This window comes from Lotus japonicus, chromosome 3 (genome assembly GCF_012489685.1).
Source record: "Lotus japonicus ecotype B-129 chromosome 3, LjGifu_v1.2".
Taxonomy (NCBI): Eukaryota; Viridiplantae; Streptophyta; class Magnoliopsida; order Fabales; family Fabaceae; genus Lotus; species Lotus japonicus.
The window spans coordinates 41,338,352-41,350,910 of record NC_080043.1 but is presented as its reverse complement, the minus strand read 5'-3'; the positions used below and the strand labels follow the sequence as shown (position 1 = coordinate 41,350,910).

At 36.6% G+C, this 12,559-nt stretch overlaps 1 protein-coding gene across 1 annotated transcript; it reads left to right on the top strand.

The window, feature by feature from the left end:
• The first annotated feature begins 2,529 nt into the window (after positions 1–2,529).
• On the top strand, positions 2,530–2,994 carry LOC130744156 (protein AGENET DOMAIN (AGD)-CONTAINING P1-like). The gene has a single exon (XM_057596346.1). It carries the CDS (start codon positions 2,530–2,532, stop codon positions 2,992–2,994), a length of 465 nt encoding a protein of 154 aa, XP_057452329.1.
• Positions 2,995–12,559: the final 9,565 nt, after the last annotated feature.

The window sequence follows — 12,559 nt, the reverse complement described above, 5'->3', positions numbered from 1 at the left end:
CGCTTGGTATGAATAAACTCGATTTTCATCTCTATGGTAGCACTTTGATGGATATTCAGCTTCTTCTCTCGCGCAATTAGGAGATTTCTATATGTCATGTGTCTCGGGAAGACAATGCTCCAGTGGATTGTCTGGCAGGTCTTGGAGCCAGATTACAGTGTCCTGTAACTGAGTTGGAGTCCCCTCCTCAGGCGGTTCTGCCCCTCTTGTTGGCAGTCCAAGTAAAATTGTAGTTTTGTTGTTTAATTTTCCTACTTACCAAAAAAAAAATACTACACCTTTTGACTCCCAAAATCCCATTGACAAAAAAAAAAAATAATAAAAAATTCCAGACCCACACGGATCACACCCCTGCCTCACTAGATTTACCAAAACGGTATTTATCTTTGTAAATTAATTTATTAGATAAAAATTTGAAAACAATAAATTTTTAATAAATTAAATTACGAAAATAAGTACCTAATGTTTTTTTATATAGAACTAGTTTATTAGAAATTATAGCTTAATAAATGCTTAGCTAAATAAAGTTTATACCCTCTTGATTGTTATTATATATTAACATTAATACTAAAATTTATACCCAATTAATATTTTAATATTAATATCTTGTAATAAAAAATATTAATATTTTTGAAACATTAAATTATGATTTATGAATTGGGTATAAATATGATTTATCAAAAATATAAATATTAATATCTAAATTAAAATTTTTTTGAACATTATGTGATTTTTGAATATAAAATACAAGTTTGTTTTTTTTTTCAATTTTTTTCTCTGATAGCAAAAATTATATATATAGAAACAAACGTATAAAATCGTATTATACATTAGTTTTAAGTTAATTTAAAATCGTATTATACATACTAGGTTCTTATTATTTTTTTGTGGGGGATTACAATTTTATTCAATTAATTAATCATAATGCAAAAAATGCAGCTTTCAAATTATTAGCGAAAAGATAAGAACAAAATCATTCAATTATAGAAAATTCCAAACGGTCACAACCTTACATTTACTTCTACTTTTATTTTAAAAATTAAATTAACCACATACTACCATTTTTTACTCCCAATCCCAAAAAAATCATTAAAAAAAACACACCGTGCCATACCGATAAACTTTAAATAGTTTGAATACAAAAAAATTAAACAAAAATTTAAAACAATTTTATTACATTTTTTATAAGCTGATTGTCTAAATAGGTCGATAAATAGGGGACGTCGGAGGGAGTAGTAGGTAATCAATTATTGAGAGGGTTGATTGATAGCAAGTGTTTCATATGTATAAAAAAATAAAATTTGCTAATTGAAAGAAGAAAAAAAGAAGATTCTTGATTAAAACATATTGTTTCTCGGAAAAAAAATAATAAATTAAAATATATTATTTAATAATGAAACAGACTTTAAAAAAAAATTCTGGATAATTAAAATACGTACTTTTTCCCGTTTGATAAAATCACAATTTTTTTCTTCATGATCTGTTTCTTTTTTATAAGAATTAATAAACTGAAAGTATACACATATTTAACTCTTTTTTTTTCAAATGAAACCTGAATCTAATTATAATAAAACCACGTTCAAAGCTTTATGAATCTGTTTCCATGGCAGAAGATTTGGGATTGAGATGGAGCTTGACGGTGTTGCAAAGCTTGGAAATGGACCACGTGGTTCTGGAGCTATAGACTCGGCTGTTGCATGTGATTAAAGCTATGCATTCAAGGATATGCAACCCCTTACTTTTGCCAATTATAGAGGACTGGTTAGAGTTGTCAGCAAATTTTCATAGTATTAGTTTTGTCCATGTGAGTATATAGGAAAATAAATGTCCCAGCCCGTGAAATGGCTGCTTTGGCAAGTACTTTCCCTGATAAGCTTTGGTGGGATTCTCCACCTTTAGCTGTTTAAAATGCTCTCAGTGTAGATCTTAATTTATTTATTAATATATAAAGTGCAAATCTTTCAAAAATTATAATAAAACCAAATCCATGGTTGCAGAGACAGTAAACATATATATCCAAAATGATCCTCTCAACTCTCAAGTTGCAGCAATTCAAGCTAATTAACAACCATAAAGACAACTGGTTGATACATACAGATTTGCATTGTTGGATTAGAGGATTTTTCTAGTCCTTTCTTCACCAATAGAGCTCTCGTCTTGAATGAGTTGCATTGCTTACAATGCTCAACGACGATAGTCTTTTTAGAAGCTTCTAGAACCTTCCCAGACGAGTCACCTTCGGCTATTTCATCTGCACCATCAGCCACAACTGGATAGCGAAAAGATAAGGTCAAAATCATTCAACTATAGAAAATTCCAAACGGTCACAAAATAACATTTACTACAATTTTAATTTTTAAATAAAAAAACACATACTACCATTTTTGACTCCCAATCCTAAAAAAACCAGAAAAAAAAAAAAACTCACCCTGCCCTAACGAAACTAGTATAAATTGACCACACTCTTGTCCAAAACTCACAAACCAAACCAACCGCAATTCTCTTTTCCTCTCTCAAAAGTTGTTGTCGATGGAAGTGCCTCCTCCTCCTCCGCAGATGGAAGTGCCTCCTCCACCGGTGATTTACAACATCGGTGACCAAGTCGAAGTGATAGGCCATGAGGACGGCTTCTTCGACTCGTACTTCGAGGCCACCGTTGTCTCCCTTCTAGATGGCGGCCGCTATTGGGTCGAGTACGAGACGCTTGTCGAGGATGACGAGACTGGAATTCCTCTAAAGGAGGCAATCCTTCCGACAAACCTCCGCCCGGCGCCACCACGTGTCAATGTCCGTGGCGAGTACAAGCTGGACCAGATGGTTAACGTATTTTACAACGACGGGTGGTGGTACGGGAGGGTCAACGGAAAGATCCTTGGCTACCACGCCAAGGGATACACCGTGCACTTCAGCACCTACAATGAGACCCTTCCGTTCCACTGCTCTTGCATGAGGGTTCACCATGACTTCATTGATGGAGAGTGGCACCGAGTTTAATTAATTAAATCAACATCAATCACCAATTGCCCAATTTTGTGTTCTTTCTAGCGGTTATGTGTTTTTTATTTTCTTTTTCTTTGAATTTGGAGAATAATGGGGTTATGGCTGTTTCTGTAGTGAGATTATTATTATTATTATTAAGTCTGATTTTGTAACTGGCAATTGAAATTAGTACAAGTCCTTTCAATTCAGTTAAATCTGTTTCTCTTTTCTCCTTCTTACTGTTGCATTCTTTTGTTTTTGTTTTGTTATTCTTCATGTTTAAAGTCCTTAATTTTTAGAGAGAAAAATATGCTGTATTATTATCACAAGAACAGGAATGAGAATTTTCGTGTGTTATCAATAATACCAGGGGCTAGGGTAAAGGCGTGCGGTTTATTCATTATTCGATGCACTTCATGGTTATTTGACATTTTGGTATTGACAAAAAGATGAGTTACTCCATGTTTGGGCACCACCTATGAGACAGGATAAAGTAGCTGTGATTGCGATAAAGTGGTTCATATATCAATATTGTTTACCCTAATGATCGTAGACTTTGTCCAAAAAAATTGATCTTAGAGACTTAGACCACTAGAAAGATTGGATTAGAGAGAAGAGATAAGTTAATATAGATGTGATATATATTATAATGTGAACTAATAAGGGTGTTTCAAAGTGTATACCTTTTTTTTTTTGAAAGTTCAAAGTGTATACCTTAATTGGTGGTATACGTATTATTAATGTTTTTTTAATAATAATTATGTATGCTGACTCAGTCACATCTCAAGAGAGATAAGAACAAAAATGAGATAAGTTTGGTGATCTAATAAAAGAAAAGAAATTAAGTTGAAATAAAATAAAAAGGAAATTATAGTGTGAATATATCAATTTTTTTAACAACAGAATGTTTCAAAACATATCTTAGAAATTTGACTAAAAAAGTTATTGTTTAGGACATAACTTAATTACTTGGCTACTCATGTTTTTCCTTTGAGGGCTTGTTTGACATGTCGTATTAGACTTGATAGTATAAAATTATACAATACATTATGAGTTTATCTATTGTTTGGTGCTATTATTGTATATTTGTATTGTATAGACATATCCATTAATACACTCTTATACATTAAAATAATGGATTATTTAATCCAACATTTAGATAATGGACATTGTCATCACCACCGGCCACCAAAAGATTGACAAGCCTTGACAAGACTTGACAGAGAAGGTGTGAACAGTGGGACGACAAAGGAGGATGATAACAGAGGGGGAAAGCACCGCAAAGAAGAGAAGGGTGAAAGATGATTATTGTTTGCGCTTAGGAGAAAAAGAAAGAGTGAGGCCCTCCTTTCTACGCGGTGAATTACATTTAAATTTAGCGTCGTCATCTTAGCTGACACTAAGTTGGGATCATAAGATTCTGGCCATTTCGTCAGCATCAACTTTAAAGCCTAAAGTTGACACTAGCTACATGAAAAAATAACCTAGGGTCGGCCCAAATGGTCCTAGTCGACTTTAGTAGAGAAGTAAACTTTGGTTGAGCCTTTATCTTCTGTCAGAGGTGTTTTGAATATCACATGATGATTAATAACCTCTTGGTGCTCTAATTCTGCTTGTGCTGGTCTTCTTCAGGTTGTTATGCATATAATGACGTATCTTAACTCTCTAGTACACTCAGCACTTCTACATGTTTCTCTTGCCTAAAGCTCTACGTGATTTCTTCTTTTTCTTCACATGCTTCAGCTGTTCTTCCTTGCTCTCTCTTCTCTCACTATACTTCCATGGCCTTTACCCAAAGACTACTCGGATTTTTTTTATCAGCAAAACTTAATATATTTTTAGGAAATACCAGGGGTATTTCAAGCCCATGTACAAAGAGAACAATAAACAGAAAAAGAACAGAAAGCAGAACAGGAACAGGGAAGAAATAAAACAGAACCAAGCTTTCTCGCGCCTAGCCCACTAGAAGCAAACTACAGCAGTTGATAACAACAGTAAGTTGCAAAAAGAACAACAGATGACTTGGAGAAAAGAGTGGGAAAACCAGCGAGACTAACGAAAACTTTTTCAAGTGTTGGTCTATTATATGCCTAAGATAGGAAAAATAATCGTTGGTAGTTCTAACAGCTACTTTTGAATATATTTCTCTTTAGGGCACATGTCTCAACGACTCTTACTTTCACATTCAACAACTTCTTCCTTTAATTGAAGATGAGGTTTACTCTTAGACTTTCTCTTGTAGGATTCTTCTTCACCATGCATGGTATTTTGCTCGAGTGCAATTCATGAGCTTGACCATTTGGTAAAGCTTTCTGTTGTTTGTCCGTGGATGTGACTTATGACGGCTTGAGACACGAAGCTTTCCCAATAAAGTAACGTTATTGACTTCTTTTAGACGACATAGACTTTCCATTGCAACTTCCATTCTTTCTGTCTTCACGATCTATAATCAACTATTCAGAGAGGATTTCTTTGGTTTGTACATAGTTGATATCTGATATCATTTGCTAGGGATATTCTTCCTTGGTTCCTTTTCTTCAAGTAGAATTGTACATACACAGACAATGTACTTGACTTAGTGGTATACGAGGCTTTCAATGTTTTTTCCCTTCTGAATAATGATCATCATGTCTTCTTTTGATGTACTATATGTTTTTATCAGGCGATGATCTTTCAGATTTGACAGTAAGAACTAAATGTACTATGATCCATTAGTTTCTTGTGATTTCTTCTTGGAATGGCTCTTCTCCGCATTTAACTTTGTAGACTTGTGTAGTTCCAACTTCTCTTGATCTTCGTTGCTTTTAACTTGCGTCTAATCCTTGTAAACCTGTGTACTTCTGAGCTTCGAATTATGAGCACTTTGTTATTGTAGAGAGGACAATATTGTTTGGCAAACCTTATATTTTCTTTGGAGATTCATCGATCTTTGACTATGAAGTTGTTCCATAACATGTCTTTTAATTTGTAGAATGTTCGCATAGCTTCAATAGGTTTCTTGTGATCTTTGTTCTAAGTACTTTCATTTCTTTTCTCTCAGCTCCTACAAATTTGTCATAAAATTAAAGGAGCTGCAAATAATGTTTTTTTTCGCATTAGATTATGTTCAATTCGGCTACAAATGCTATAATAGTTAAATTTTTTTTTATAGGCAAATGCTACCGTAGTTAATATTCTCACTCTTCTCATATTAAATCGTCAATTTCACATATTTGTGTCAGAATGAGATTTCATTATATTCCTATGTAACCAAAAAAGAATGAATTGAATTCCCTTAAGTCAAAATTATTTAAATACTTTAAACATTTTAAGTAGTAATATTTTTGCTTTTGAGAATTTACTAAATAATCAATTTCTAAGAAAATTAATAAAATTCCTAATTAAAACTTAACAATATTTTTTATTTATATTATCAGTTTAATTATATTTAAGTATCTACTATATAATTATATTAATATTAAATTTACAATATAAATTATATTCAAAATAATACTTTATTACTTTTTGTGAATAAAATAATACTTTATTATAAATTTATATTTCACTAATAAATATTAAAAATATTTTCCATGCACTGTATGAGATAAAATACTAGTTAAATTTGAGGCCTTTATCTTGAATTTCATCAAATTGCATTTTCAATTTTTTTTTCTCATGAAGTCATGTGGGATGGACTCCATATTAGATAAAATCAAAAAAATATTGAATAATTTTTTACATTAATATTTAAGCAAAACAATGTCATAAATTTTTTTAATTTTTTTAAATTATAATTATTAACACTAATTACGTTCTCAAGTCCATCAATACATATTTATTAAGAAAATAAGTATTACATTTATAAAGCAATTAATTATTAGTAATTATTAACATTAATTAATAATTACTTTCGTAATTTATTATAGTAGTATTAAGTTACTTAATTTTTTTGTGACACTTAAGTTACTTAATTTAACAATAAGTACTTAATAATTTCTTATATTAAGTTACTTTCATTTTCTCAAAAAAAAAATTAAAAAAACAGAAAGAAGACAGCTACACCACAACATCAATCAGAAGGGAAGGAAACAAGCTTGAAGGAGGAAGCCTCCTAATGCATGATGACACTCCATCTCTAGCTGCCTGGCGAGCCAAACTATCTGCAGTCATGTTCTTCTCACGAGGAATGTGAATGATCAATACCTGCAGAATATCACCCCTAGCCTAGTAATTCTGTAGGTCAGTATTTTCTTGCAGAACATAGACCACGTTTGAACAATCAGTGTAGCATAACACATCCTTGTATCCAAGGTCCCAACCATGGGTGAGACTGAGCTTCATGGCCAGCGCCAAGCCCACCATAACACCGCCATTGCCAAAGTGTGCCCTGGCTGCAAAATTTCTCTTCTGAACCATGTCTGGAACTAGGTCGAGTCCGAAAGCGGTGGCAGCAATGCAACAAAGTGCGTCCAAAGCTTCCTTGAACGAGCACAACCTCTGAACAGGTGGTGAAGATCATTCTCATCTGCGCCACACCTTGGACACGCCGCTAATGAACTCATATGGTTATACCCCCGCTTGGAGTTGGTTGGCAGTGCTCCTTTTGCAATTAGACACAGAAAGTAGCGAATTTTCTCTGGCCCTCTGCTCTCCAAATATGCTTCCATCAAGGTGATGATCGGCTCCATCTTGTCCAGTAAGAAACTCGTAGGCAGAGAGGGTTGAGTAGCAACCATCGTTGGTGCCCTTGCATCAAATTCTATCAGGTCTGGTACCAGAGGATGGGATCCTAACTTTACTAACCTCAGCCACTATATCCTGAGGCAAAATAGTGTACAAGCCATTGAAAGAACATGCACCATGACACCAAAGGTCCGACATAGTGAGGGTCGTATCTGATATATTCACAAAAGGTACCCGGAAGCAAAGTTTACCAGTTTCCAACCAATTATCAGACCAGAATGAGGAGTTGCCTTTCCTAAGAACGGCCTGTAGCCATGTGCAGTGCTATTCTTGGCTTGCACAATTCCTCTCCAAATGTATGAGTCACCTTGCTTGAAGCTCTCCACCAAAACATAATCTTTTTGGAGATATTTCTGAGACAAGGCTTTAACCCAAACCTTATTCTGATTATTGACAAGGCTATCCACCAACTTACCCAGCTTATCCACATTATTTAGGCGTGAGATCCGAATGCCAAGCCCTCCCCCCCCAACATCCTTGAGTTGGGTGATATCTCTCCAAGGAAGAAGATTCCATCCCCATGATTAGCCACCCTCCGCCCAAATGTACCCATCCACGAACCCTCTTTTCAATTAATCACAAACAGATTCTGTGAGTTATATGGCTTTCATAGCATACACAGTAAGTGAAGAAAGAACTGATTTGGCTAGGTTTAGCCTACCCGCTCTATTTAGAAGCTTGTACTTCGAAGACGCCAATCCACAATTCACCTTGTCTATGATTTGTGCTAAATCAGACCTAGTGGTAACCCGGGGTAGTTTCCCAAAATGCTAGCTCTACTGATGCCCATAATGTCTGATAGCTCTTGCTGGACATTCAGGTCTACATTCTTGGACCAAAACATTCTTGATTTCTCTAGGTTTACTTTAATTCCAGATACAGAACAAAAGTCATTCAGAGTTGGTACAATCAACTGTATTTGATCCTTCTTGGCTTCGCAAAAGAGTATGACATCATCCGCAAAGAAGAGGTGGGGGATGCCAATCCCCTCCTTAGTTATTCTCACCGGCTTCCAAGAACCCTCATCCACTAGTCGCCGGATCTATATTGCAAGGCGCTCCATACAAAGCACAAAGAGGTAAGGAGAAAGAGGGTCACCTTGTCGAAGCCCACGTTGAGGGGAGAATGTCAGTAGCTTTGATCCATTCCAAAGAATAGAAATACTAGCATCATGAGAACCCCACATGATAAGTTCAACGATTGGAGGAGGAAACCCAAAGTCATGGAGGGTTGAGTGGAGAAAGTCCCAGCTTACCCTATCATAAGCTTTCTACAAGTCCACCTTGATGGCTACAAGTCCACTTCCCTTTTTATGCGTGTCGAGCGTGTGCATAACTTCCTGGGAATGTATGATGTTATCCTTATTCCCTCTACCCGGAATAAAGCTATTCTAAAGGAGGCCCACAAGATCTGAAAGCAACAGTCGAAACATGTTCACCAAGACTTTTGTTATTATCTTGTAAGCCACGTTACACAGGCTAATGGGCCTTAGGTCCTTGAAACGGAGATGGTCATCAACCTTTGGGATGAGTACAATAAGGGTCTCAAGATGGCTAGGGTCGACTCTTCCTGCGCGGAACGCCTCCGCTACGATATGATGGAGATCAGGACCCAAGATAATCCAATACTGCTTGAAAAAGAATGCATGGAAACCATTAGCTCAGGGGGCCTTGAAGGACTACATGGCCATGATTTGCTGGCGCACCTCATCAAAGGACACTGGCCGAACAAGATCAGATCTATCTTCCTCATAAATCGTAGGGGTTTGATTCTGCAAAAAATAATTCCTGCTCACCTGCACTTCCACAAAAAAAGGTTAGTGTAAAACTGTTGGACTTCTTCCTTAAGCACCTCCAGATCTGAGCACCACGTGTTCTCCCTGTAAGATCAAGATTTAATCATGTAGTACAACTCTATATTTTGATGATTACATGTTAACTATTGTATATGAACAATTATGGTACTCTAACGTTGTTTTCTGAGTGTTTATGTGACAGACTCTAACTCTGGTCAATACTCACACTTATCAGTAGCATTATGCCCAAAGAGTTACCTATGCAACGCTTTCGCACTCACTATGTTCTTTTGAACAATAGTATATGCTTCAGAAGATCTGAAGTTTTACAAGCTCTGATATGGATTCAGATCACTTAAAGTTCTGAAGACCAGAAGTTCTGAAGATCTAGAAGCTTTGATTGTCTAGAGGCTCTGAAGGATCAGAAGTTCTGAAGGTTCAGAAGCTGAGAAGTGAAGACTCTGAAGTTCAAGAATAAGCTGGCTCTGAAGACCAAGTACTCTCTACTCTGAGGTCCAGTAGCAGAAGGTACGAACACCAGAGGATCCAAGCTTCCCTTTGACTCTGATCACCAAGCTTCATAAGTTCTAACATGAAGCATCGCTCTGATCAGAAGTCAACTAGGATAAAGGTCACGTCATTGTCCAAGTACAAAAGCAATTGTACTATCCTGACGACCTTACCTAAGATATTAAGCCACAACAGAATCTGGAAGTTACAGATTTGCCCTCCAACGGTAGCAACCCATGCAACCGATACAACCCTAATCCTTGGAGTATATAAAGAGGCTGAAGATGAAAGATGCCGCCAAAGAAACTTTGTTCAAGCTCAAGAAATATTTTTATTCTCTTAACAATCTTTCTTCAAACCGATCTTATTGTGTTTACCTTAGCTTTCTGAGAAGCATTTTATTGTAAACCCAAACATTCAAACAGTTAGTTTGTTTTTCCTTAAGGGACCAAGGTTGGTCAGATCCTTGAGAAGACTAAGAGAGTGAATCTTAGTGTTTACTAGTTCACTGTATTGTTAGTCACTGAGCAGGTTGCTAGTGCAGTTGTAACAAACTCTGAATAGTGGATTGCCTTCATTCTAAGAAGGAAGAAATCACCTTAACGGGTGGACTGGATTAGCTTGAGGGATTTATCAAGTGAACCAGGATAAAATCCTTGTGTGCTTTCCTCAACTCTTATCTCAGCACTTTGCATTCTTTGTTTGTGAGATTTGTTAAAATCTCAAGTGGAAAAAGTTTTATTTGAAAACGCTATTCAAACCCCCATTTCTATCATTTTTCATACCTTCATTCCCCAATGAAAAGGCCATGGATCTTATTTCTTTTCCTCTAAACCACTGTTTGTGTGGGGAAGAATCTTGTGTTCCTGTCCCCGAACCTCACCCAATTCTCTCGGGACTTTTGGAACCACATCATCTCCTCTTGCATAAGGAAGTGCTCATACTCCTGAACCAACGATCTCCAAAGTCTGATGGAAGAATGGGTCATTCACCAGTAAAACTCTCTTTGCATCCCCTTCAAGCGTTGCTTCACCCTTCTTTTCCTCTTATGAATGTACCAAACATCTCTTTGCTGAATTTGAGGGAGGCCTCCTTCATCATGCACAACTTCTCCACTAAGGACGGGGGCGGCTTCACCCAAGTGTCACGCACCACAACTTCAAAGGAAGGGTGTGTTGCCCATGCTGCTTAGAAACGGAAAGGTCTTAGTCGGCGATCCTCGGTCTCCACATCACATGTGATCAGAACGGGGCAGTGATCAGAATACACCCGAGAGAGGTGTTCCACATATGCTTCAGGGAAGTGGTGGCGCCTAGCAACATCGCCCAAGGCTCAATCCAATCGCTTTGCTATCGTCCGCTGCGCATTCACCCTTTGCTCCCATGTATACCTTGAACCGACAACTCCAAGGTCAGTAAAATCACAGGTTTCAATCATACCTAGCATCGATGCCGGCCACACTTCGCTAAATTCACCCCCTAATACCTCTATCGGAGAGCATATTTCATTATAATCCACTGTTGCCATTCAGGGGATTGTAATGAGCTGGCGGAGGGAGTTAAGGTGATCCCAGAGAGCCTCCCTACGTTGTTGGTTTGGATTCACATAAACTGCCGAAGCAGCCCACCTGTCAGTGCCATGTCGAACTTCAAAGGTTACCACTTAGGGGTGGCAATCCACCAGCTGAACTCTGAAATCACGGACTACAGGTGCAAGGATCCAGATCCCTCCACTATGTCCAATAGCAAGAGCCTTACAACACAACTCATAACCCATGCGCGCCTAGAAGGATTGCACCCCATCAAAAGCACAATGAGTCTCAAATAAAGCAAAAATCGAAGGGCAAAAGGAGCGTATCAAATCCTTCCCCCATCGTTGGCCACGTGCTCCAACACCACCACAGATGTTCCACGCAATCATTTTGAAGTCTTGACTAGTCATGGAAAACTAATGCTAGTTAGCTACTAAACTCAAAGGCGTTAAGGCTTCTGAGTTTCTAGCTCCAAGCGTTCTTGCTCTCCTGGATCGAAAGGTGCATTCCCATTCTTCAGGTTCTTCTCTAGCAAGGTTAAACTTTGCTGGCCATCACCATCTCGCATTCCCATGCACCCTGTTTTAGTAAAGCAAACATTTTCTATTAATTAATTATAGAGCATTCAATTATAGAAAATCAAAAACATTTACAACATGTCATGTCCTCCTACACAAGCAAATTATAAGATACAAATTTTCCATAATTTTTCTTAATTATTTTTTTACATCAGAATGATAAATTTCACCTTTAAAAATCAATCCTATAGTCTCACCACTTGAGTACTCCTTTGCGGACATTGTGTGCGATACTATTTCTTTCTGTGGGTCTCAAAAAATATTGTGCATTATTTGTGCATTAACTGTACGGGTACTTTTGTAAAACAATAAATTATCAAAATATAAACATTTGAAAATTTAAAAAACTAACCTAATCGCTGGAATATTATTATTTAATATTATTCTTTAATGACTAAAGTAAAGAAGTTTAATTATTAATTTATGGCCAAATTTTTACATGAG

What these genes read in the sequence shown, in the direction of transcription:
- LOC130744156 (XM_057596346.1), top strand. Translation starts at nt 2,530, where the DNA reads ATGGAAGTGCCTCCTCCTCCTCCGCAGATGGAAGTGCCTCCTCCACCG.